Raw genomic sequence first — 27,987 nt, 5'->3', positions numbered from 1 at the left:
CCCTGCCCCCCCGCCCGCCATCCTTCCGGGATGCAGATGGGAGAGGGGCTGTGAGCGCGACCCTCCCCGGTTCTGCTTTCCACGTTCAGGGGCCGCGGTCGGGAGGAAGGTGGGAGGGGGCGCCCACGAAGCCCGAGCCACTGCCCCTCTTCTAAGGGAAGGCAGCCCTAGACCTCTGGTCTGAGGAGACAAACCACTTGTTTGCGCCAGCGTCGTCATTTTTTCTGCCACACTGCTGTTTTCTCGTTCGCGGTGGTAACACGCTTTGCCATCGCGCGGTCCCCGCAGCTGCCCAGGAAAGAGGGCCCTTCCCTGTCGGGACCCGCACCGGGTCGTACAGTCCCCCCGCCTCTCACCCCACAGCCCAGTGTCAGGCACCAGGTAGGGCCTGTCCTGGCGCCTCTTCCTGGGTTCTGTCAAGTCTTCTCCTGCAGTCACTTCCACCCTCCCATCATCTTTGGCAGTGAGGGAATGTGGCAGGGGTTCGAATCCATTTGGATCTCAGCCACTTGCATGCACACCTGTCTGGTTTCCCCAGCCGTTCTTTGGAGAAGGTTCCGTCATGCACCCACTGCCCCAAGACAGAAACCTGCTGGTTCTTCAATCCCCTGGCTCCTGTACCCCTACACCCTTCCTGTAGTCTTGAGCCCCTCTTCTCTGTGCTCCACGGGGCAAACAGCAACCCTAGTTAAGCACAACTGTGGTTGAGCACAAACCTGCTGGCACTGTTGTCCATTTTAAAACCCAATTCAATGGCACCCTCACTTGGCAGGCTGCGTAAAGGTCTCCAAAGATGTCCACGTCCTATTCTCCAGTACCTGTAAGTATGTGATGTTATATGGCGAAGGAGAATTAAGGTTGCAGATGGAATTAAGATTGCTAATGAGCTGAATGTAAAATTAAGATTACACTGGATTATCCTGACCAATGCAATGGCAAGGGAACTTTTAAACGTGGAAGAGGCAGGCAGAAGTGTCAGTGTCACAGTGAAGTAGCATGAGAAAGACTCGACAGGTGGACAGGCCATTGCTGGTTTTATCTTGAAGATGGAAGGAAGCCAGCGGCCAAGGATTGCAGGCTGACCCCAGAAGCTGAAAAAGGCAAGGAGACAGATTTTTTCCTAGAACCCCTTGGAGGAATGAAGCCTTTGTATCACCATTTCAGACCAGTGAGTCCCTTTTCCTATTTTCAACCTTCAGCGTTGTAAGATATTTTATTGTTCCTTTTTTAAGTCAGCAAGATTGTGGTAATTTGTTACAGCAGCAGTGTGAACCGAATTCACTCCCCATCCTGATAAAGTCCATTCCCCCCTTGACTTTGTTTAATTGGACTTCAACCCCTAGGAGGACCATTTTAGAGGCTCACCTCTTGACTGCTGTAACCACTATCTCCAGCAGTCCCCTTCTCCAGGTTTTCTAAAGAACAGAGATTTTTGCAGTGGTCTTTGAGGCTTATCTTGGATGAAGTCCCTATTTGTTGAAAAACATTGATGTTTTCCAGGATGCAACGGGAACCTTATATTTACCATAAATTTTCATATATTTCCATATGTTTGTTATTAGATACTAACTATAACTGTACAATATTTAAGTGATAGGAATGAAAAAACATCTGTAGATGATTCTATACGAATCTAGAAGCAACAGTGTCAATTTTTGGAGGAAGGCCTCTTTTGCTGTGCTGCTTAAATGGCCTTCGTTGAATTGTGGATTATGTTTTCTTTGTTTCACAGTATAGTCTCTGGGTGAATGCCAGGCTTGTAGAAGGAAGGCTGTGCTCTGCTGGGATCTGTGGGTGTGTGTGAATCTCTTTGCCGTCCCTGAACTGCTCTTTCTCTTTCTTAAAGGTATTTGTGTCTTTCATTCATGCAACAAGTACATACTGAGTACTTACTTTGTCCTAAGCACTGGAGATGCAGTAGAAACAAAACAGAAAGAAATCCCTGTTCTTGTGAGCTTACATTTACTTGTAGTTCCTATTTTATTTAGGTTCCTATCCTAAAAGTTTATGGTCATACCAGTGCAAGCTTCTTGGGTAATTTTCCAGATGCTGGGATATGTATTCCAAGATATTTACTCAAAGGGGAGTGGATCCACCAAAAGCTGACTGATTTTATTGTGAGGTTTTGAAATATTGTTTGGACAATTTGTTCTGAATTCAATTCATTTACAGAACAGACACTATTGCTGTATAACACTGATTGAACTGAGAAAATTCCTATTTTAAGCTCTTTATGTTTTAGCTCTTTGTGTGTGTGTGTGTGTGTGTGTGTGTGTGTGTGTGTATACACAGATATCAGATAGATTGTGTCATCTTTAAAATCAGAGAGCAAGTAAGAGATTGAAACAGGATGCTGACCTAGTCTGTCTGAGTGTTAAGTAATATTATATTTATTTCCTCAGAAAATGGATTCTGGTCTGATTGCAATAGCTATAGTTCCACCCTCCAGTGTCTCCACTAGCGTCTGTGTAATACTGACTAGCCTCTGATATCTAAATTTCTGTAGTGTAAGTGCCTGGCATTATGCCTTTTGATTGTCAGGACATCCATTTCAAAAGACATTCATCCAAAAAAAAAAAAGACATCCAACTTGAATAAACATATTATGGGTTGTAAGACATAGCTACAAGCAAAAGGGCCTCACAAGGAATTAGGCCACTCCCACTGATGAGGTTCCTTCCCTCTTTCAGAAAGCCCTGTTAACCTAGATAAATGAGTCTTTCAGTGACCTTGCTTTTTTCCTTCCTATGCCTACTTTCTGCTCCTGTGCTTTAAATTAGCCAGTAAAGACAACCCAAGAGACCCTTGGCTCCCTACCCTGGGACCCTCATAAAAGCAGAGCCCAAGCTTCGTATTTCTCTTCTCTCTCCCTCTCTCATTCTCAGTCCCTCTCTCCCCTTCCTTCCCTCCATCACTCCTCATGATATTCCTAACTGAGAGAGCTACCATCTATAGGCTCTGGACCTATAGAACAATTTCAGAAGCAAATAATTCCCAGAGTGTTAAGCCTGGGATACAGAAGCAGCTGTGCTGCTTCACCATACCCACCCCACCGCCATTATACATGCACAGGAACTTTCACACTAGCATATCCCTTGCCTGTGAAGCTTGAGTGATCCGCTCTTGTCATGGACTAGATTTGCCTATTTACGTTAACTTGCCTCTCTTCTGTCCTTCATGTGCCTCACACAAACTTTCCTTCTGGGATTTCCCCTTTGTTCAAGGTTGATCCAAACCCTATGCATTCTTAGAACATATCCATTCTCCTATTCCTGGGTTTCAGGAGTTTTACACAGGAACTCAAGTCTCACATATGGGACCAACCAGGCTAGGGTGAGTTCTTGTGAACTAAGATGAAACTGGCTCAACAGATGTCTTCTTTCAGTAGAAGCTGAAGAACCTCTAGGAAAGATCTCAACTTGTGTCTACTGCTTGAGACAAGGCACATTTAAAGAACTTGTGGAGAGGCCTGATCCAAGGATATTTTCAGGTTACATTTGGGGTGGGTTCTTCTTTAAGATAATTTATTTTGAGGGAAAACAGAGCCAGGAACAATGACCTCAGCCCAGGAATGATTCCTTTTCATTAGGATGGTTTAGTTATTCTAATGGCTGCATTGAGATTAGAACTCCTATTTTTGCCTGTTTTAACATATGCCCTCAACTGTATGTCTGTCACAACAAAGGCAGGTTCATAGGTTATCCCAAAAAGAACTGTTCACAGACAAACTCTGTAATACTCTAGTGGGCAGATCCCATTCATAAAGTGTAACCTAAAGAGAGGAAACTGTTCTCCTCTCCAACATGCCTTTAAGGTTTAGTAGTACTCAACTCTGCAATCATGAGGACTGTGGGTATGGGCAGTGGATGGAAAAATTAGAGAGAGCAATTGGAGAGACTTAAGTGTTTGATGAGTAAAGGTTAGTTTGGCAACAACACATGGAAAAATCATGTAAAAACCATAAAAATTCAGGACATGAGAAATACCCCTTAAGGATTTCTAGAACTAAAGGGACTGGTAAGGTGAGGTTATGGTTATTAGCTTTGAAGTGAGAAGAAACCCTGAATTTCCACAATGTCAGAAAATACTAACAGTTAATTGAATGTCAAATTAACTTTTCAAAATAGAAAAAAAATGAAAAGTGCATAGTATGTTTTGTTATGTTTCTCATTACCTACTGCCTCACTATGATGGGGCAACACTGTGGTCTGTGTCTAGCCACCAAAATGGGAAAAAGAGTAGAGATGGTCCACCTGCTTCTTAAAATCCTTGGTAAAGAAATGCCCACATTATTTGCACTTTACATTCCACTGCCTGGAATTCAATCACTATTTGTTGAAAATCTTGTCCATTCACAAACTGTGCTGGGACAACTAGATATCCATATGCAAAAGAGTAAAGCTGTCTCAGCAAAGTAGGAACAGAGTGAAGCTTCCTTGACTTGATAAAGAACATTTACAAAAACCCTACAGCTAACATCATACATAATGGTTAGAAACTAGCTTTATCATTAAGATCAGGAAAAAGTCAAGGATGTCTCCTCTTACCACTCCTTTTCAAAATTGTACTGGAATTCCTAGCTAATGCATAAAGACCAGAAAAGTATATAAAAGGGATGCAGATTCGGAAGAAGAAATAAAACTGTCTTTGTTTGCAGATGACATGATTGTCTATGTAGAAAATCTGAAAGAATATACAAAAAACTCCTGGAACTAATATGCAACTCTAGTAAGATTACAGGATAAGGTTAACATAAAAAAGTCAATTGCTTTTCTGTATACCAGCAATGAATACATGAAGTTTGAAATTAATAACACAGTACCTTTTATATTATCACCCCCCAAAATGAAGTACATAGGTATAAATGTAACAAATATGCACAAGATGTATATGAGGAAAACTATAAAACTCTGATGAATGAAATCATAGAAGAACTAAATAAATGAAGACTTATTCCATGTTCATGGATAGAAAGACTCAGTATTGTCAAGATGTCAGTTCTTCCCACTAGGTCTTCTCAGTCAAAAGCCTAGCAAGTTATCTTATGGATACTGATAAACTGATACCAAAGTTCACATGAAGAGGCAAAAGGACCAGAATAGTCAACTCAATATTGAAGGAGAAGAACTGAGTCAGAGAACTGATATTACCTGACTTCAAGACTTACTATAAAGTTACAGTAATCAAGACAGTGTGATACTGGTGAAAGAATAGACAGATCAATGGAACATCATTGGAACAGAATAGAGAGTCCAGAAATATACCAACATAAACACAGTCAATTGATCTTTGACGAAGAGGCAAAGGCAATACAATGGAGCAAAGATAGTCTCTTCAACAAAAGGTGCTGGAACAACTGGACATCCACCTGCAAAAAGCTGAATCAAGACATAGACCTTACATCCTTCACAAAAATTAACTTAAAATTGATGATAGACCTAAATATGAAATGTAAACCTATAAAACTCCTAGAAGATAACATAAGAGAAAACCTTGATGACATTCAGCGTGATGAGGACTTTTTAAAACAGATTTATTTCTCAATACTTCTCAATATAATTGATATATTAAAATTGAATATATTTAATGTAGATAATTTGGCTAGTGTGGACATATGCATACACTTGTGAATCCATCATCATAATCAAAGTAATATACTTATCTATCACCTCTAATTTTCTTTGTGCCCATTTGTTGTTGCTGTCGTTGTAAGAATAGATAACACAAGATCTACCCTCTTAACAAAATGTAAGTGCACAATACAGTATGGTTAACTATAGGCACTATGTTGTAGAGCAGATCTCTAGAGCTTATTCATCTTGCATAACTGAAACTTTATACTCGTTCAACAAGTCCCCATTTCTCCCTCCCCCCAACCCCTGGTAACCTCCATTCTATTTTCTTCACTACGAGTTTGACTATTTTAAATACCACATATATGTGGAATCATGTAGTATTTATCTTTCTATGACTGCCTTAGCTCAGTTAGTATAATGTCCTACAGCTTCATCCATGTTGTCACAATGGCAGGATCCATGCCTAGAATACTTCTTCCTCAGATAGCTTCATGTTCCATTCTCTTATTTCATTCAGATATTTGCTCACAGATAACTTCGCTAACTATCCCACCTAAAATACTATCCCCTCTTCCAATACCTTCTATATTCAAACCCTGTTTTATTTTTTTTTCTGTAGCATTTATCACTACTTAATATTATATTACATATTTTATATATTAACTTTCTTATTATCTGTTTCCCTTCATCCCTAAATGTGAGCTCCACAAGGATGACTATTTGTTTTATTCTATGCTATATTCCCACGACCTAGGAACAGTGTCGGGCACATAATAGATTGCTCAGTAAACATCTGTTGAACATATAAATGCCTCCAGAACCCTGGAGTGTCTTTTTTGTTGATTATATAAATCATATCAGTTTACACTATAATTTTAAATCTGACGAGAATTATTACACTTTTATGTGCTTCTATCACTGATCAGCCTAAGCAGCACCCCATTAAAAATCTTTAGACTAGTTAGTTTGTTGGAGATAATGTTTTGTGTTGGTAAAGGTGAAAGTGCCTCATTCAGTGTTTTTTTATTCTGCCATCTAAAGCAGGTGGAAAGCTAACGTAGACACACTACCACACTGGAATTGGATATAATACTGAAAAAAGGGCTATTGGTTTGCTAGGATTTATAAAGTTTGGAATTTTAAAGAAATGTCCACAGAATTCTATATATTCATCATAAATATGGGGCTTCTGTTTTTCCCAAATTGATGTAAGATGTCAAGCCAATAAATAAAAGTCTGAGGATATATTAGTTTGCTCTGGCTGCCATAACAAAATACCACAGACTGGTGGCTTAAAAAACAGAAATTTATATTCTCACAGTTCTGTAGGCTACAAGCCGAAGATAAAGGTGTCAGCAGGTTTGGTTTCTCCTGAGGACTTTCCCCTTGGATTTCAAATGACCATCTTCTTGCTGTGTCCTCGTGTGGTCTTTCCTCCGTGTTCATGTATGTCTGGTGTCTCCTTGTGTGTTTAAATTTCCACTTCTTATCAGGACACAAGTCAGAATGGATTAGGGCCCACTCTAATGGCCTCATTTTAACTTGATCGCCTCTTTAAATGCCCTATCTCCAAATATAATCACATTCTGAGGTACCAGAGATTGAAACTTCAACATATGAATTTGGGGAAGGGGAGACAATTTGGCCCATAAGAGAGGATTATCATGATAAAGAGAAAGTTAATATGAATCCCTATCATATGTACAGGAAGTCCACCAGAGGAAAGGTTTCCAAGTTGTTTTTTTTAGTTCATTGTGAAGTGAAATTTACAGAATGGTAAAATTTCACAACTCCACTTCGGTAAGGAAACTTGGGAAGTTTGATATTCATCTGTTTTCACCATATTATAACATCTCTTGTGTGAATTCGTGGATGATGACTGGATGGATGTCTGTCAAAGATATCTATATAATACTAAAAGCTCAAAATATATGAATATCCTGTTTTACCACAGCATTTACCCATCTGGAACTTGCTTCACTGTTTCTGTGACCACTGCCTTTAATATAAGTGGTATGTAATGTCCCTTTCCCCCAAGAGATGTCAATATCCTGATCCCTGGAACTTGTCAGCATGTTACCTTACATTCTAATGTAAATAAGTTGAGGGTCTTGAAATGGGAAGATTATCCTGGATCATGAAGATGGGTCCAGTGTAAGTACAGGGTCCTAAAAAGGGGGAGGCAAGAAGGTCAAATATAGAAGGAAGAGGTGGGTCAATGGAATCAAAGTTTGGAATGATGCAAGGAAGAGACAATGAGCCAAGGAATGCAGACAGACTCTAGAAGCTCCAAAAAAAAAAAAAAAAAAGACAAGGAAATAGATTTACCCTTCACAGCCTCGAGAAGGAACCAGCCTTGCCAATATCTTCACTATGGCCCAGTGAGACTAGTTTTGGAGTTTTGACTTCCAGAACACTAAGATAATAAATTCATGTTGTTTTAAGCAATTATATTTGTAGTAATTTGTCACAGGAGCAGTAGGAAACTGAGAAAAGTGGTCTCTGATTTTAAGCAGTAGAAATATATACTAGAACTTTTCTTTAGAGAACTATGGAGGTGAATTGTTCAGAATATTGATATTGAGCACATCACAAAGTCGCTGTCCACCCTGCCCTAACCCTACTGCTTTTGCTCCAAATCATGAGGTTCTAAAACAACAGCTGATAAGACCTTGCTGGAGTTTAAGGGGATAATTGTTAATTTAGGGAATAGCACCAAGACCTATTTTTCAAGTCTTAAAGATCCCAAGATTGTTTACTGCTCTGTGAGGAAAGGTGAACTCATAAGTATTATTTTGTGATAATAGTGGCAGATAAAAATAAAGTGGGTGAAAAAAACTCAGCATAGTGCCTACAAGTATATGATTACTAAGTACTTTAATATGTTCCCTAATGTCTACTTAATCCTTTGGGGAGTAGCAACAGCCCTTCTTTTCCTAAGTCCTGACTATCCTCTCTATTCTAAGCAAAACGTATTCGTAATTTTTTAAAAGGTACAGAAAAGCACATATGATATTATCAGAGTTTTTAAAGAGATGCTATAATTGTTAGCATCCTTTGAATAGCAAACTACAATAACATTTCTCAAACATCTAACTTGTGATATTTCTCCCTGCAAGGATTAATGATGATGAATTATTTCTAACATATAAATATGGTGGTTGTGGATCTCTGCTACACAGTTTATGAAAGTGATGAGGTTAAAAAAATCTCCACCTTGTGTTTACCATCAAAATCTCCTATTCATTTGCATCTTTCACAATGTAACTTGCTAAATGAAAAAGTCTCATAATCAAAATGAACAGAGACTTGAGCAGAAACCACAAAACTCCTAGAGAAGAATATAGGCAGAACATTCATTGACATAAATTGTAGCAATTTTTTTTGCATCCATCTCCTAAAGCAAGGAAATAAAAGCAAAAATAAACAAATGGGACCTAATTAAACTTAAAAGCTTTTGAACAGTAAAGGAAATCATCAACAAAATGAAAAAACAACCTAATGAATGGGAGAAAATATTTGCAAATGATATGACCAATAAGGGGTTAATAACCAACATATATAAACAGCTCATACAACTCAGCATCAAAAAACAACCTGATAAAAAAATGGACAGAAGAACTGAATAGACATTTTTCTAAAGAGGAAATGCAGATGGGCAACAGGCACATGAAAAGATGCTCAACATCACTAATCATCAGGGAAATGCAAATCAAAACCACAATGAGATATTACCTCACACCTGGCAGAATGACTATTATCAAAAGGAACACAAATAAACATTGGCGAGGGTGTGGAGAAATGAGAATCCTTGTACACTGCTGGTGGGAATGTAAATTGGTGCAGTCACTGTGGAAAGCAGTATGGAAGTTTCTCAAAAAACTGAAAATAGAACTACCACATGACCCAGCAATTCTATTCTTGGGTATATATCTGCAAAAAACAGAAACACTAATTCAAAAAGAAACATGCACCCCATGTTCATAGCAGCATTACTTAACAATTGCCAAGAAATGGAAGTAACATAAGTGTCCATCAACAGATAAAAAAGATGTGACACACACACACACACACACACACACACACACACACACACACACACACACTGGAATACTACTCAGCCATAAAAAAGAGAATGAAAATTTGCCATTTGCAGCAACATGGATGGACCTGGAGGGTATTACGCTAAGTGAAATAAGTCAGACAGAGGAAAACAAATACTGTATGATATCACTTATCTTACACGTGGAATCTAAGAAAAAGTAAAGCAATCTAGTGAATATAACAAAAAAGAAGCAGACTCAGAGTTATAGAGAACAAACTAGTGGTTACCGGTGGGAAGAGGGAAGAGGGGAGGGGCAATATAGGGGTCAAATCAAGGAAGACATAATAATCCTTAATGTGTATGCCCCCCTAACAAAAGAATGTCAAAATATGGGAGGCAAAAACTAATAGAACTGTGAGAAGAAATAGATGAATCAACTATGATAGGAACTTCAACACCCCTCTAACAGTAACTGACAGATCCAGCAGGCATAAAGGATGTAATTGAACTGAACAGCACTATCAATCAATTGGATGTAACTGACATCTATAGAATACCTCACCCAACAACAGCAGAATATAGATTCTTTTCCAACTCACATGGAACACATCACCATGGACCAATTTGGGGCCATAAAATACTCCTGAAAAAATTTAAAAGCATAGAAATCATACAGTGCATGCCCTCTGACCACAATAAAACAAAACTAGAAGTCAATAATAGAAAAAAATGAGCTGAAAACTCTTCAAATATTGGGAGATTAAAGAACACACTTGTAAATACACATAGGTCAAAGAACTCCCAAGAGAAATTTAGAACAATATTTTAAAATAAATCAAAATGAAAAACCAACTTTCAAAATTTGTGGGATGCAACAAAAAAGCAATGATTAAGGGGAAATTTATAGATTTTTAAAGTATATATTAAAAAAGATAAAAGATCTAACATCAATAATCTAAACTTCCACCTTATAAAACTAGGACAAGAAGAGCATATTAAATCCAAATTGAGCAGAAGAATGAAATTAATAAAAATTAGAGCAGACCTCAGTGAAATTGAAAGTAGGAAATCAATAGAGAAAATCAATTAAGCTCAAAGGTAGTTCTTTGAAAATATTAGTAAATTTGATAAGCATCTACTCTGGCTAACCAAGAAAAAAAGAGCAGACACAAATTATTAATATCAGAAATGAAAGATTCCAACACTACTGAACTCATGGACAATAAAAGGATAATAAAGGAATATTATGAATAAGGCTAATATAACAAAATATGAACAAGATGTATATGAGGAAAACTACAAAACATTGATGAAAGAAATTAAAGATCAAAATAAATGGAGAGACATTACATTAACCCTTACATTCCTAACTAGCCTCCATTAGGACTTCATCAACAGGTTTCTGCTTTTCAATACTAGGTAAGGTAAGTGTTCCCCAGCCAGACATAATTTCCATTCCCAGAAAACATTCAGGTAAAATTCCAACTTTCATAATCCAATTAACTCTTACACTTTTATGCTCTCTCAGTTGCACTGTAGCTCAAGTTAGGACTTCACCAATGGACTTAGGTACCATGGTTCGTGGAACTCCTGTATCAAGGAGTCTGGCAAACTTTTCTCTCCCCCTATTTTACCCACTCTTGTTCAAAATCTTTGGATCCTCAGCGAGGATTAGAGCCAAGGGACTCCATAAGCCTTATATATAAAGTCATATATAAGACTTACATAAAGTCAATAAATAAAGTCTTATATATGACTTACATAAAGTCTTATAGATGTCTTAAATCTTATATAAGATTTGTCCATCCTATATTGATTAAATGGCTTGCCCATTGTCCTAAGTGATTGGTCAGATTTCTCACTGTAATTTCTGTTTTTTTTTTATTATTGAAGTACAGTCAGTTACAATGTGTCAATTTCTGGTGTACAGCACAATGTCCCAGTCGTGCATATATTTACATATATTCATTTTTATATTCTTTTTCATTAAAGGTTATTATGAGATATTGAACACAGTTCCCTGTGCTATATAGAAGAAGCAAAGAAATATTTTAAAATCTATTTTTATATATAGTGGCTAACATTTGTAAATCTCAAACTCCCAAATTTATCCCTTCCCACACCCTTTCACCAGTAACCATAAGACTGTTTACTATGTCTGCGAGTCTGTTTGTTTTGTAGATGAGTTCATAATGTCCTTTTTTTCTTTTTTAGATTACACATGTAAGTGATATCATACGGTATTTTTCTTTCTCTTTCTGGCTTACTTCACTTAGAATGACGATCTCTAGGTCCATGCATGTTGCTACAAATGGCATTGTTTTATTCTTTTTTATGGCTGAGTAGTATTCCATTGTATAAATGTACCATGACTTCTTTATCCAGTCATCTGTCGATGGACATTTAGGTTGTTTCCATGTCTTGGCTATTCCATATAGTGCTGCTATGAACATTGGGGTGCATGTATCTTTTACAAGTTAGAGTTTCCTCCAGATAAATGTCCAGTAGTGGGATTGCTGGATCACGTGGTAGGTCTATTTTTAGTTTTTTTGAGGACTCTCCATACTGTTTTCCATAATGGCTGCACCAAACTACATTCCCACCAGCAGTGTAGGAGGGTTCCCTTTTCTCCTCCACACCCTTTCCAGCATTTTCTGTTCACGGACTTTGGAATGATGGCCATTCTGACTGGTGTGAGGTGATACCTCATTGTTGTTTTGATTTGCATTTCTCTGATAATTAGCGATACTGAGCATTTTTCATGTGCCTATTGGCCATTTGTATGTCTTCATTGGAGAATTGCTTGTTTAGGTCATCTGCCCATTTCTGGATTGGATTGTTTCTTTTTGGTATTAAGTTGGATGAGCTGTCCTAGCACAGCAATCAAGCAAGAAAAAGAAATAAAAGGGATCCAAATTGGAAGAGAAGAGGTAAAACTGTCACTATATGCAGATGACATGATACTATATGTAGAAAGCCCTAAAAGCTCCACACAAAAACTACTAGAGCTGATAAAAGAATTCAGCAAGGTAGCAGGATACAATATTGACATACAAAAACCAGTTGCTTTTCCTTACACTAACAATGAATTAGCAGGAAAAACCAAAGTAAAGAAACAATTCCTTTTAAAATTGCACCCAAAACAATAAAACATTTAGGAATAAATCTGACCAAGGAGGTGAAAGACTTATAAATGGAGAACTACAAAACACTGATTAAGGAAATTAAAGATAACTTAAAGAAATGGAAAGATACCCCATGCTCCTGGATTGAAAGAATCAGTATCATTAAAATGGCCATACTGCCCAAGGCAATCTACAGAATTAATGTGATCCCTATCAAATTACCCAAGACATTTTTTTAACAGAACTAGAACAAACAATCTTAAAATTTATATGGAATCACAGAAGGCCCAGAATTGCCAAAGCATTATTGAAGAAAAAGAATGAGCTGGAGGAATAACCCTCTCAGACTTCAGACAATACTACAGAGCTACAGTAATCAAAACAGCATGGTATTGGCATAAAAACAGACATATGGATCAATGGAACAGAATAGAGAGGCCAGCAATACATCCACAGACCTATGGTCAATTAATCTTCGACAAAGGAGGCAAGAATATACAATGGAGAAAAGACAGTCTCTTCAGCAAGTGGTTTTGGGAAAACTGTAAGCAGCATGTGAATTAATGAAGTCAGAACACTCCCTCACTCCATACACAAAAATAAACTCCAAATGGCTTAAAGACTTAAATATTAAGACAAGAAACGATAATTCTCCCAGAAGAAAACATAGGCAAAACATTGTCTGATGTAAATCTTAGCAATGTTCTCCTAGGGTGGTCTACCCAGGCAATAGAAATAAGAGCAAAAATAAACAAACGGGGCCTAATTAAACTTGCAAGCTTTTGTACAGCAAAGGAAGCCATAAGCAAAACAAAACAACAACCTACGGAATGGGAGAAAATATTTGCAAATGAGACGACTGACAAAGGCTTAATTTCCAGAATATAATTTCTGCTTTTTGGCCTTCAAAATTTCTCCAAACTGTGGTCAAATAGAGCTGACTTATTTGGGGCCCTTTAATGTTGGGGGACCACCAGATCCTTTTGTGCCACCCAACCTTTGGTAGTGCTGAGTTAAAATCTTTGTTTTAACCCCACCAATATCTATTTTATTTACTCCATTTCTTAATTACCATCTAAAGATTTCCATCCTGCTGGGACAAGTCCCATGACTCTCCCCTTTCTTTTATTCCACTGCTATCAATATTTGCTTTATTCATCTTATTCCTTAATAATTGTTTAAAAATTTCTACCTTGCTAAAACCAGTCTCTTGATTATTTCTTCTGCCTTTCTCCATTCTCTTGTTAATAACCTAATATTTTTATTAGCATATGTAAGACCTATGAGGGGCAGCCGAGACAGCAAATTTGATAAGGCTTCTTGAACTGTCCCTCGGTTTTGCAGCAGTAAGGCTATAATGGGGTGTCCATGTAAAAGGAGCCCTTTAACCACGGCATTTACCAGGAGCTGGGTAACAAGCATACACACTGGGTGAATATGCTAGTCATCATAAAGCCGGTCCCACATGGCTTGCGTTCAAAGCACGTCAGCTGCTCCATCTATAGTGTTGCGCTTGGCATTCATAAGGGAAGATGGGCAGTCCCCTTCTCAGGATAAATTGATCTCCCAGTGGTTTTTATGCTTTTCACCAGGCTAGTTGTTCCTTAAGGAATAACCAACCTCCTGTGTGTCTGGATCACATAAAACCATCTGTGATTGTTCTATAGCGACCTGTGGATCCTGTATCAATTCAAACATGCTCTTCCGTTCTGAAGCATTCAAAACCAAAGACACAGCTGCTAAATTAGTCACTCTCACAATCCATTTCAGTAAAGGTTCCTCAGCAAACTGATGATACGGATCTACAAAATAAAACAACTCCTTCACACTATGCTCTCTGGTTTAAATAGTTTCCCACTTCTGCCTTCCCCATACAATGACTACCTTCTTAATGACCAGAGATCTTGGAGGTACCCCTGCATAATTTTTACCTTGGGGTGGGGCAACTTTGAGGCTAGTGGCTGGCTGAAGCTCAGATTCACTGAAATCTGAGCTTGGTCTAGCATCAGGGTCTGGTCCAGCACTCTCTTCTACTTTCAGATTAACTATTAACAGATAACAATTACCAAGGGATTGCATATCTTATCTTTTCCTTATTATTCTGCATTCCCTTATGCATCCAGTCACATAAGTCCTCAGGAGTTGGATATGATAAAATTAAATTTATATTTTACGGGAAGACAAGAAAAATTTAAATGTAAAATTTTTCTCTGCCTGTTTGGGCCTCCTTCCTCTCCTTTAGTGTTCATTATGTATCTGCATTAACTAGACCTCCCGAGGAGATAACATTCCTTCTTAATCTTGTAAGAGCTCATGATGACCCACTACTCACTTTGCATACGCAGATCTGGATTGTGTAAACTGTCAATACATCACTTGATGTACAATCCTTTTTCTCAATAACGTATCTAACTGTGCTTTGACCTCTAACAGGTGGGAGAGTCTTCAGAGCTTTCTGAAAGACTGCCTCCCTGGTTATAATCCTCAGGTCAGCTTGAATAAAATTTTCTTTTTTTTCTTAGATTGTATTAATTAACTTTTTGTTGACAGATCCATCCCTAAATTCCATTGGTAACGTTAACCCTTAGTAACTGATTATAGCATAGCTATTGTCCCATACCACAGATGACTATGAATCAGAGGTTCCTCATCCCCTACCCTTTCATCCTTTCTCTTCCCAAACCACATGTTTCTGTGAGCCAGGGCTGTTCTAGCAAGTCTCCCTTCTCTGACACCAACTAAAGTGGTTCTGAACCCAATTTCAATGTGTGTGTATCGGGGCGGGGGGGTTCCCACACGTATAAGCAATTCTCAAATGCCAGCAGGGTGTCCTACAATTTCAACTTAATTCTGACACTATCTACCCAGAGAGAGCATCAGATTCCACAGGTAGGGGCTCAGCCCCACAAGACTGTCTTCCGTGTCAGATGTCAATCTCAAGCTCAGGTTGTTACTTGTGCTTCTGACCGACCAGCTACAAACTGGAGGTTTCCATGACCCCCTCCTTGGACTTCAGATGCCAACTGTAAATCTAGGTTGTTACCTGTACTTATGACAAACTGGCTATAAATTAGAGGTTCCTATGGTCTCCTTGGAGTCAAGTAATTTGCTAGAGTGGCTTACAGAATTCAGAAAAACATTTTACCTACTAGATTTACTGGTTTATTATCAAAGGATATAACTCAGAAATAGTCAGATGGAAGAGATGCATAGAGCAAGGCATAGGGAATGGGGGCAGAACTTCTATGCTCTCTCCAAGCGCTCCATTCTCCCAGAATCTACATGTGTTCACCAACTCAGAAGCTCTCCAAACCCCACCCTTTTGCGTGTTTATGGAGGCCTCACTACAAAGGTATGATTGATTAAATCGTTGGCCACTGGTGATTGATTCAACTTCCATCCCCTCTCCCCTCCCAGGAGGTAATGGGGATGGGTGTTGGACTAAATATTCCAACCTTCTAATCACATTGTTTGTTCCCCTGGCAACAGGACACCATCTTTGGTACTTTCTAAAAGTCACCTTATTAACCTAAACCCAGTTGTGGTGGAAAAGGGCTTGTTATGAGTAACAAAACACCCATTTCACCATAATGGTTCTGAAGTGGATTTCCGGAACTGAAGACAGGAGATCAAATATTGTGACAAAAGGTGCTCCCATTGCTCTTATCATTCAGGGAAGTTCATGGGTTTTGGGAGCTGTGAGTCAGGAACTGTGGACAAAGACCACAAATATATGAAAAATACATTTTGGTTATCTGAATGACCAATTATATTTCTTATAAATCACAGCATCACACAAAGCTTACTACAATAACTACAACAATCTAAACAATATGGTACTGGCATAAAGATAGACATATAAACCAGTGAAACAGAATAGAGTCCAGAAATAAACCTTTGCATATGCGGCCAAATGATTTTTGACAAGGGTACCAAGGCCATTCAGTGGGGAATGGACATTCTTTTCAAGAAATGGTGTTGGGAAAACTGGATATCCAGATGCAAAAGAATGGATTTGGACCTCTACCTTATACCATATACTAAAATTCACTCAGAATGGATCAATGACAAACTTAAGAGCTAAAACGTTGAAACTCTTAGAAGAAAACAAAGAGAACTTCCTGGCATCAGGTTTGGCAATAATTTCTTGGCTAGGACACCAAAAACATTTTTTAAAAAAGATAAATTGGACTTTGTCAAAATCAAAAACTTTGTGCATCAAAAGACTCTTTCAAGACGGTGAAAAGGCAAGCCATAGAATGGAAGAAAATATTTGCAAATCATATATATAATAAGGAGTTAGTATCAAGAATATAGAAAGAACTCCTAAAACTCAACAACAACAACAAAGACCAAATAATCCTATTTTTAAGGATTTATTTTTAAGGGCAAATGCTTCAAATAGATTTTTTTTTCAAAGAAGAGATATAAATTGCCACTAAGTCCATGAAAAGATGAACAACATCACTGGTCATTAGGGAAATACAAAGCAAAACCACGAGATACCACTCCACACACATTAATATGGGTATTATCAAAACAAAGAAAATAACAAATGCTGGCATGGATATGGAGAAATTTGTGTCCGTGTGCTCTGCTGGTAGGAATGTAAAATGGTGCAGCCACTGTGGAAAATAGTATGGCAGTTCCTTTAAAAAAATTCAACACAAAATTGTCATACGATGTAACAATTCCACTTCTAGTTATATACCCCAAATAACTGAAAGCAAGGACTTGAACAGATATTTGTACAACTAATGTTCTTAGCAGAATTATTCATAATAGCCAAAAAGTGGAAACAACCAAAATGTCTATTGACAGGTGAAAGGATAAACCGAAACAACAGTGAAATACTATTATCTTAAAAAGAAATAAAATTGTGATACGTGCTACAAGGATGAACTTTGAAAATATTATGCTATATTAAACAGCCAGACACAAAATAACAAATATTTTATGATTTCACTTATATATCTAGAGTTGTCACATTTGTAGAGATAGAAAATAGAATAGTGCTCATAAGGGCCTGACCAGAGTAGATAGTGAGTAGTGGGAAGTTACTGTTTAATTTTATGGCAAATTTTATGTTATGTATATTTTACCACAATTAAAAAAAATGCAAAGGGTGAACCCTAATAAATACTAGAGACTTTAGTTAATAACAACCTATCAATATTCATATGTCAATTGTAACAAGTGTATTACACTAATGCAAGATGCTAATAATATGGAAAACTGTGGAGGGGTGTGGGAAGGGAGTGGTGGGGAGAAAGAAGTAGTACAGAGGAACTCTCCATACTTTCTGTTCTAAAACATAAAGTCAAGTAATTTTTTAAATGCCAGTATTATTGCATTTTTGGCTGGTTATTCCTTGTTTTTTCCAGTGTATTTTATTCATTCATTAATTTTTATTATAGTTGATATACAATATTATGTTAGTGTCAGGTGTACAACATAGTTATCCGACAATCAAATACTTTATGAAACGATCACAAGTCCAGTAACTACCTGTCACCATACAAAATTATTACAGTATTATTGACTATATTCCTAATGATGTATATTACAGCCTCATGACATTTATTTTATAACTGGAAGTTTGTATCTCTTAATCCTCTTCACCTATTTCTCCCGATATCCTGCCCTTTCCCCTCTGGCAATCACAAGTTTGCTCTCTGTATGTGTAAGTCTGTTTCCATTTTGTTTTGTTTTTTAGATTCCATATATAAGTGAGCTCATACAGTACTTGTCTTTCTTTGTCTGACTTATTTCACTTAGCAAACCATCAACAAAATGAAAAGACAACCTACCAAATGGAAGCAAATAGTTGCAAATGATATTTCTGATAAGGGGTTAATATCCAAATTATAAAGAAATCACACAACTCAATATTAAAAAATCCAAATAGAATATGGGAAGAGAACCCGAACAGACATTTCTCCAAAGAAGACACAATGATGGCCAACAGACACATGAAAAGATGCTCAACATCACTAACAGGGAAATGCAAATTGAAACCACATTGAGATATTACCTGACACCTGTTAGAATGGCTATTATCAAAAAGGCAAGAAGTAAGGTGTTGGCGAGGATGTGGAGAAAAGGGGATCTTCATGTACTGTTGGTGGGAATGTAAATTGGTGCAGCCACTATGGAAAATATATGGAGTTTCCTCAAAAAATTAAAAACAGAACTACCACACGATCCAGCAATTCCACTCCTGAGTATTTACCTGAAGAAAACAAAAACATTAATTTGAAAAGATATATGCAACCCTATGTTCACTGAAGCATTATTTACAAGAACTATGATGTGGAAGCAACTGACATGTCCATTAATAGACCGACCAATGGATAAAGAAGACACACACACACACACACACGCACACACACACAGAGTATTACTCAGCCATAAAAAGAAAGAAATTGTGCCATCTGTGACAACATGGATGGACCTAGATGGCATTATGATAAGTGAAATTAAGTCAAATAGAGAAAAACAAATTTATAGTGTGTTTTAAAACCCAAATGCATAAAACAGTAATTATAAATCTGTTAATAGACATGATGTATAAAATCTAATTTGTGACAATAACAACATAAAGAGGGAAATGGAGGTGTAAATTGGGCAGTTTTGTATACTTTTGAAACTAGGTTGATATTAATTCAAACTTGGGTATAATATACTTAAGATATTAATTATATAAAAAATATTATGATCTACAGAGTAGCCACCAAGAAAGAAAGAAGTGAATCAAAATGGTACACTAGAGAAAGTGCCAAATTGTTTTGTATGTTGGCTGTACCTTTTTACATTTCCACCATCAATGTACAAGGATTCCAATTTTTCTACATCCTTGCCAACACTTGCTATTATGTTTTTAAGGAATTATTGCCATCTAGTGGTGTGAAGTGGTATCACTGTGGTTTTGATTTGCATTTCTCTAAAGACCAAAGATGTTGAACGTATTTTCATGTGTTTATTGGCCATTTGCATATCTTCTTTGGAGAAATGTCTATCCAAATCCTTTGCGTTTTTTAAATGGTTTCATTTGTCTCTTTATTGAGTGGTAAGAGTTCACTATATATTCTGGATACAAGACCCGTATCATATATATAATTTGCAAACATTTTCTCCTATGCTGTGAGTTGTCTTTTCACTTTATTGACGGTATCATTTGAAGAATCTTGCTAATTTTAAAGCCAAATCGAGTAAGCTTCATGTTTTTTTGCTCTGAGAAGTGCTGAAGGAAAATACTTGTTATTTTTTATATTATCCATCAAATTCTGTTACTGATGTAATAGAGCCAACACTTAAGTTACTCAAGATATCCAAGCCACTGGTTTATTGAGTCCTTGCGAGTCTAGGATATTCTAGTATATTCAGCTTTGAGACAAAGATGCCAGAACAAAACTATCTATTTCAGAGTAGTTTGATTAACCAAAAATGACTTTCTGCTTCAATCACAATGGAAACCTATCTGTATATGTTTTTAGTTATGACTAGTAAATGAAGCAGATATTATGGTCCCTGTAATAAAGAGGCTGACTTCACTTTTTTAATCTTTGACTACTGATAGCTTTTGAGCCTCATCCCTCCTTCTCCCCTACCCCACATATGAATAAGTTGATAGCTTCCCCTTCTGCCCCATATCTGGGCAAGCTGCTCAAAAAACCAAGGTGCTCCCTCCTTAGGCACTGGTAGGAAATTCAAACCACCTGCAGGAACCCTCACCCTGGATCCATCTCCTAGCTACCATAAAACCCCAAGGACATCTCCTCCTATGCTCTCAAGCCATTTTCAGACCTGTCTGGGAGCCACTCTGGTCTGTCCAGAAAGCCTCATTATGTGAGTAAGAACTTTTCATACTGTCTTGGTGCGTATGTATGTGTGACATCATCAATATCAGCATCTGAACCAAATTTGGGGTGATACTGTGTTCTGTCTCTGAGGGGTGGCCACAGCATCCCCAAAAGAAAATATTTTTTTCTGTACAATGGAGCCATGGGTTTCTTGCAAAATGAAGAGAAGGGGAGGGGGAATTCATTGTGAAGCTTTTCATTTAATAGAGGTTTTCATCCAGGCTATCTTTGGAAACTTCAATGTTATATTTCAAAACTTTACTATATATATGTGTGTGTGTATATGTATATATAAAATGACATTAATGGATTTATGCAAATTATAAAAATTCCTACTATTCTTGGTATACCAGAAAAATCACATTACTTTAACAGGAGTCTCAAATGGAAAAGGAACAACTTTTGAGCCATTTCCTCTTGTTTCTTATCCACTTAAGATTTATATACCAAGGGATAACATTCACAGAAGTTTTTGTTCTTCAAACCAGACCAGTTTTGACTTAGAGGAAATTATCTGTTGTGAAAACTGAAGGATGATAGTGTGCCCCTCCTCTAAGAGCTTTTTTATACTTGTTCACTGACAGATGGATCATTAACTCTGGACCAGGATTTCTCACTAAGATGCTGCAGACAGCCTGAAGTCCTGTGTGGCTTGAATGTAGGTCACACCTTGGGATAAAATGGAAAGGTGCTGAAGGATATAGGGCCCTGAAAGCCTTGCTAGCGATTCTGGTGATATTATATAGATGAATCCCCACTGAAACTTCTTCTTGTAAAATTGAGGGCACAGCAGAGGGTCAATGGGTGCTAATAGTCCAGTTGTGCTGTAGGAAGATTACTTGCTTTACTTGATGACAGGAAAGATGAGAAATCTACACTGATTTTTATCCCCAGCCAGCAACATTTTAAGACAAGTAACATCTGGATCAGCCCTGATACTACATGGGCATGCCTGAATTATTTTTCCAGGGAAGGGGATGAAAGAGATGAGTAATGGAGTTTTGACTTTGAGTACACCCCAGGAATGATTTGGGAACTGACTCTGTCTTCCATAATTCCCACCCAAGGAGAGACCAGCAGCTTCTTGCTTTCACACAGACACCTACATCCCACACTCACCCTTCTCTTTAGCTGACGGAAAATTCCACAGCCATCAACTGATTAAGTGTGTGCTCCATAGGGCATTTGAGACACAGTATTTCCAAAAGGTCTGGTCCAATTGTACTGTGAAGATTCCCAACTCTGAAAGCAGTACCCACAGCTAGAATTCCAGGCTATGGGAGTTCTGTGGATTAAAAAACAAGTTATAAAGAACTTCAAAAATCACCTAAGTTGCAACTGTATGTTGCAAAAAGCCTACCTGCATTTTTTCACCCTTAATACACAAGTGTGGCTGGTTGTCCTTCATTTCAACTCCTAGATATATGAGAGATAAGATTCAGATTTGACCTTAATAGAAATTATACTAAGGATAGCTGCTAAAACTAAGGGTACATGACACCTTTTGAGTTTTTTCAGTTTAGGCCTTCCCCTTAATACATAAAAAGTTAGGAGAAAGAGGAAGTTCCATAGAAAGGCCAGTATTTGTACCCTGATCCTAATATCTGTATTCCCCAATTCTGGGCAGTTAAGGAAAGAGAGTAACAGCAAAGGAGGTAGAGGGTAGGAGAGGCAGAGGTGGTCCCAGATCCCAACCTATACTCTGAGATTCTATGCCACAAACCCCTAAACAGAACCTAGTTTTTGTTAAGTGCAAATCATCATGTCCAAAGCATTGGTCAGCAAACAAAAGCAAGTATGAGAGTAAACAGTCACCAAGGTGGGACAAATGAGACTATCCACGAAGCAGTATCTGTAGTTGGACCCCAGAAAGGCCCTCCTCTGAGATAAGGAATACAGGGAGAGGGAGCCACAGATGCCGTAAACTTGGTACTCCTGGATGGGGTAACTGGATGTTGAGGGCACAAAGGGACTAGGTCCTTTCAGAGCCATACTCCCTTGGCTTTGCTAAATGGGGGTGAGAACCAGGAATTTTCTTGGAGGTTAAAAAGCTTCAAGGTATCCTGATGAGACATCTTTTGTGAAAGGCTGAACACAAATTCTGGGACTCAGACCGAAATGAAAGCATCTGTATTCCTTTTCTCCTAAGTCTGTGTCTTCACCCTTTTCCCAGATCTGCCCAGATGTCAGCTTACCAGGACGGTAGCACAGTCCTGTCTTGTGTGCAGAGTGATTCTACTCCTTGAACATGCTGAAACTAAAGGGTCGGTCAGTGTAAACTTATTTTGTTTGTACCCCTCTACAGACTCAGAAAGTGCTCCTTATCATTCTTTTTTTTTTTTTTGTGCTTCATCCCTCTGACTAGACTTCAACTAAAAAACTAGGACAATGTTTTCACCAGTTTTAGCATGCAAGTTTATTAACATGTAAATGAAGTCTCAAATGAATACACCTATGTCAATATAAAGCACAGAAGTATAGCTTACTCAGGATGAATAAATTCATTATCAGGTCATGTTGCAGAAATACTAAAAATATCTCAATTTACACAGCACAATAAAAATCAACAAATATTCAAATTCTCAAGATCATTTGGTACCTGTAAAATTGGCTCCTTCAATCAACACAGAGCATAAATACTGAAATAATTATAATATGCATTGGTTTCATATTACCATACCAAAAAATTGTTCAAGGCTTTGTGAGAACATACAGCTATTCAGAGTTTGAGTATTAATCGTATAACTTTATCTCTCACCTCAGGATCACTGTGCTCTGCTAAGTCTTGTAGTTTCTGACCAAACTCTTTTGCTTCCTGGAATATGGAAATAAGTTCAGATTTAGTGAACTCTTCCTTGGTAAATAGCTTCACCTTCTTTTTGAACTGGAAATTTATATTCTCAAATATTTCAATGATATTAAGAATATTGGCCTTTGACTCATTTTTGTTAAAGGGTGCAACCAATGATGAAAGTACTTTGGCACTGATCAGTTCTCTTGTATTGGCTTGATTTTTAGACAAGCGTGAAAACACTTTTAAAACATAAAACTTGGTTTTGACACTTCCCTTGTTTAACAAGGTGAGGAAATCTGGAATGTAACTGACAATCGTATGGTGATCCTCAAATTTTACACTCAGTTGCACTAATAATTTTAGTCCAGCCAGTTGCAAAGGGGAGTTCAAGGGATAAGAGGTTATGTCCTTACAAACTTGATTTATGTACGATTCTCCTGTATTTGGTCCTGCAGAAGACTCAGAGTTGTCATCCACCATATTTGAAGCTCTGCGGTGTTCTTTAACATTGGGATTATTGACCAAGTTTTCAATCATAACAGTAATACCTACATCATGAATTATATCTTGAGTAAATGGATAAGCAGGACTGATGCCCATTATCATTGTAGCTATTTGATGAATAAAAGGATCCTTAGTTAACTTAAGTAGGGCAACGAGTTTATCAAACTCTTTAGGCTCTAAACTAAAAACACGTGATTTGCAGCGGCAGGCTTTTGGATTGGGCCCATACTTTTCCCTATACCTAACCTGTTTTTTGATCTCAGCTAAGGTCTGGAAGTAAGGGCCATTATAGGGTGGGATCTTGGTCAGAGGCCGAATCCCCAGAGGAGTTTCAATCAAAGTCTCAACCAGAGTCCAATTCCCCTCTGGAGGCAAGGATCCCTGCCCTCCCTCTACTGGGACTAGGACACAATACCTGGCCCTTGACCACGCTGCTGCTTTTTGCTTTATAGTGAGTTCAGGTTTGGGTTTGGGTGTGGGCTCGGGCTTTTCCTCGATCTTAGGTGGAGGCTCATAAACTTGGAAAGGGGTCTCTTCTTCAGGCCAGAACCAGGATCCTACGCTAGGCTCTTCTCCAGTCCAAAACCAAGAGCAGACATTTTCTTCATCCTCATCACTGGACTTGATTACAATACCAGCCCTGTCCCCAGCCCTCAACTTGATGCTGGCCTCTCTCCTCCTTTGGGATCTGGACCCAATATTGCCTTTATCATCAGCTTTGGCAAAGGACCTGATACTGGCTTCACTTCCAGCACCAGCCTTGACTTCATACTTAGTCCCAGCACTGACCCTGGATATAGGTACGGCCTTCGACTTGGTTTCGGACACTATACCAGGTTTGGCCACGGGTTTTGCCTTAGTCTCAGCCATGTCTCTAGTCTTAGTCATAGCTTCCATCTTGCTCGCTTCCCTTGTCATAGCCACGGCCTCAGTGTAGGTCACTGTCTGTGTCCTGGCCACTGCTCCATCCTCAGCCTTGACCTGGGTCACTGGTCTTGTTTTCAGTTCTGCCTCAGCCACTGCCTTGGCTTGGATCTTAGCCTTGGCTCTAGTGTGGACAGGGCCACTGATTCCAGCTTTCAGGCCAGCCCCAGCCCCTCCTCTGCCCCTGCCTTAGCCTCAAAGCCAATCATGATCCAAGTTAAAGGCAAGGTCAAGTTATGTAAACCCCCACCCGCGTCTCAGCCTTGACTGAAGGTCTGTCCCAGGTTGGTGTTTTCATACAAAGTCCAGTTGTCACTCAGACCCCTTTCCAACTATAGGCTCTGCCAGTGATATAAACAACGTGCAGAGGAAGCTCACTCAGGGAAGGAAAGGATGGCTGTGTGCCTGAGCGCAGCCCTGTGGAGGGTGGTGGTCTTCAGCCACTCCAAGGCCACCAGATCTGCCACTGAAGTTGGACCTAGGGGTGGAGGAAGGAAATGGGGCTTTGAGTCTTTTCCAATTTTTTTCTCATGTTGATTAGCACAGAGAGACAGGAAAGTATGGAAATTTAGTGCTAAGTGGAAAAGATAATTAGCAAACTTTCTCTCCCTTCATTTCATGCTCCTTACTACTGCAGGAGCAACTGATCTTTTTTTCCAGACACAGAACAGGAGTATAGGGAGTGGGAAAGCTGGACGGGAGTGAGAGAGACTGAAGAATCCCTAGACTGGCTCTTTACCCATACTGCACCCAAGCAGATCTCCACTACCTCATTCTACAGGTCTACTGAGGAAGTCTCCACACTCATAGCAACCTGCACTAATCTGGAGTGATTTTCTCCTCCTTTCCTTGCCTTCAATGATGACAAGCCCTACCACAGACCTAAAGGCAGATTTATGGACAAATAAACAAGCAGGAGGAGGGGGGAGGGTATAGCTTAGAGGTAGAGCATGTGCTTAGCATGCACTAGGTCCTGGGTTCAATCCCCAGTACCTCCATTAAAAATAATAGTAAATAGATAAATAGATAAACCTAATTATCTCCCCCCTTCAAAAAAAGAAGTTGAAGATAATTTTAAAAAACCAGGAGGATACAGAAATCAATCTCTTGGTAGAGTGACCTTGGTCCCTGGTCCCTATATTTGTTATCTGTCTAGTGTTTCCCTCCTCCTGGTCCTTTCTTCCTACTGCCCTGCTTCAGGACTCCTCCTCCTCCCTGTTTCCCACCATTTCCCTCTTCAGAGAGTGCCTTGGCATTTCCCTATTTCGGAACTGGGCTAGGGTGAAGCATAAGAACAGGAAAACCAAGTGGGAAGAAATAAAAGCATATATTATCCTTCTATGCCCCCAAAGCTTAAGAAGGCTCCCAATTAAATCACCAGGGGACCAAATGGGTTAGTAAAATGGCAAAACAGAAGAGACAGAATCCTCTAGTCTCAATCACTCTACCTTCACACCAATATAAACAGATACAAGACACATTTCTTTTCTTCATTATTTCCTAGCTTCAAGTTGGGTTACCATTTATAAACCTTCACAGCAACTGAGAGCTCCACAGACCTAAGGACAGATCTACACACAGAGATTCACAAATGCAGAGATAGATAAATAAATAGACTCAACAAGAGACAATGGAGACTGAGTCCTTCCTTGGTAGAGATCAGCACCTAGGACACTGATCCTTTCTGGATGCAGTTACACGATTGCCAAAATTTTTTAAATTTCTATCTCCCTTTCTTCCTCCCTTCCCCCAAATCTCCAAGCTCCTCTGCTCTATTCTCAAAGTCTGACGATTACCCTCCAGAGACAACTCAATCATCCCTGCAAGATAGTGGTGGTGTCAGTAGGGATGGAATGCCCAGACAAACCATGCAAGTTGGCTGGGAAATCAATGAAAAGCATTATTTCCCAATTTAATCTAAGTTCTTATGTTTTCTTCTACTCCTCAAAGCCTATCATCTTCTTCATCACAATGGGAGTAAGGTAGGACTGTTTGGAAAGCTGACAGAAAGGAGATCTGGAGTTTTCCCTAGACCCCCTACCTCCACTAGTCTTAGCCATCTACCACACAAGCACTGCCCACTCTACAGAAATTAGGCCAATTTTCTTTTATTTATCCCCTCCCTTTGAGGTTCCCTGCCCCTCACAGATCTTTACAGGAAGGTGTCATACCGCAAATGTAGGAACAGACCTACACATACAAACGCATGACACACACTCAAAGACCAAATATAAAGACAGTGGGAGAGACTTGGTCAGACTAGTAACCAGGACATGAGACCCTTTTCTAATCCAGGGCCTTCATTATCAAACACTTATAACTTCTTTTTACACTCTCCCTTCCAGGGCTTCCCAGATAACTGCTCTCACGACAGCAGCAGCCCCGCCTATTAATATAATCCGCCATTTCTCCGCTAGAAGCCGCTACTACACTCCTTTCCCTCGCCAAACATGGTCGGAGGTGGGGCGAGTGTCTGGAAATCAAGCTAGCAAGAGGAAGATCATTTAAAATTTATCGTTGTGTGCCACTCAAATGACCCCCGTCCCTCTCTCCCTTCTCACCGCCCGCGCCCCAACGACCAGGTCACATCGCCCACGTTCATCTCTGACACCCATAACCACACTCCCAAGCGATGCCCACCTTGTCACTGACCTGCTCTGCTTGGATCAGAGGAAAATCAGTTTTCTCATTTCCTTGCCTCGAGGGGTGTCGAGCCCTAAGAAAGAGGGACGGACAGTCAGACGGACACAAGGACAAGAGACAATGGCGGCGACTGTGTGTGGGGATTGGCCTGGCACCTGGTATTTAAGACGAGATACCTGTTTTATCAGATGAAGGGCAAACAATTGTCACTTTTTGGTATTTCCTTCTCCTTCTGGTCCCCAAGACGCCTCAGGGACCCGCTCCTAGTGACTCTTCAACAGCTACCTTTTCCTCCGCAGTCTCTTGTCTCGCCACGTCCCCAGAACCATAACCGACAGCAGGAGCAGCTAGAGAGGCGTTTAAGGGGATCCGGCCTCGCGGAAGCGGAGTGATACCAAGCTTTGCGTTACGCCGCTCCTTCCTCCAGCTGTGAGCTCCGTCCCGCCCACCCTCGGTTTCGGATACTGGACAGGGCAGGGGCGGGGTCTGGGTATGAGAAAGCAGCGCCGGACTG

At 39.2% G+C, this 27,987-nt stretch overlaps 1 protein-coding gene across 6 annotated transcripts; it reads right to left on the bottom strand.

Moving 5' to 3' along the window:
* Positions 1-41: 41 nt before the first annotated feature.
* On the bottom strand, positions 42-27,987 carry ARMCX5 (armadillo repeat containing X-linked 5). Of its 6 annotated transcripts, XM_072955577.1 has the most exons (6): positions 27,650-27,987; positions 27,483-27,546; positions 23,367-25,308; positions 21,728-21,893; positions 717-818; positions 42-288 (listed from the first exon to the last, which is right to left on the bottom strand). In XM_072955577.1, the coding sequence occupies exons 3-4, from the start codon at positions 24,822-24,824 to the stop codon at positions 21,870-21,872; spliced, it is 1,482 nt and encodes a 493-aa protein (XP_072811678.1). In that variant the 5' UTR covers positions 24,825-25,308; positions 27,483-27,546; positions 27,650-27,987; the 3' UTR covers positions 42-288; positions 717-818; positions 21,728-21,869. The 6 variants fall into 6 exon arrangements, with proteins under 6 accessions (XP_072811678.1, XP_072811680.1, XP_072811681.1 ...); XM_072955579.1 differs by lacking the exons at positions 42-288; positions 717-818 and adding an exon at positions 16,636-18,978; XM_072955580.1 differs by lacking the exons at positions 42-288; positions 717-818 and adding an exon at positions 16,642-17,395.

Source organism: Vicugna pacos, chromosome X (assembly GCF_048564905.1).
Source record: "Vicugna pacos chromosome X, VicPac4, whole genome shotgun sequence".
NCBI classification, from domain to species: domain Eukaryota; kingdom Metazoa; phylum Chordata; class Mammalia; order Artiodactyla; family Camelidae; genus Vicugna; species Vicugna pacos.
Note: the sequence above shows the minus strand (reverse complement) of the source record. Positions and strands in the feature narration are given on the sequence as shown.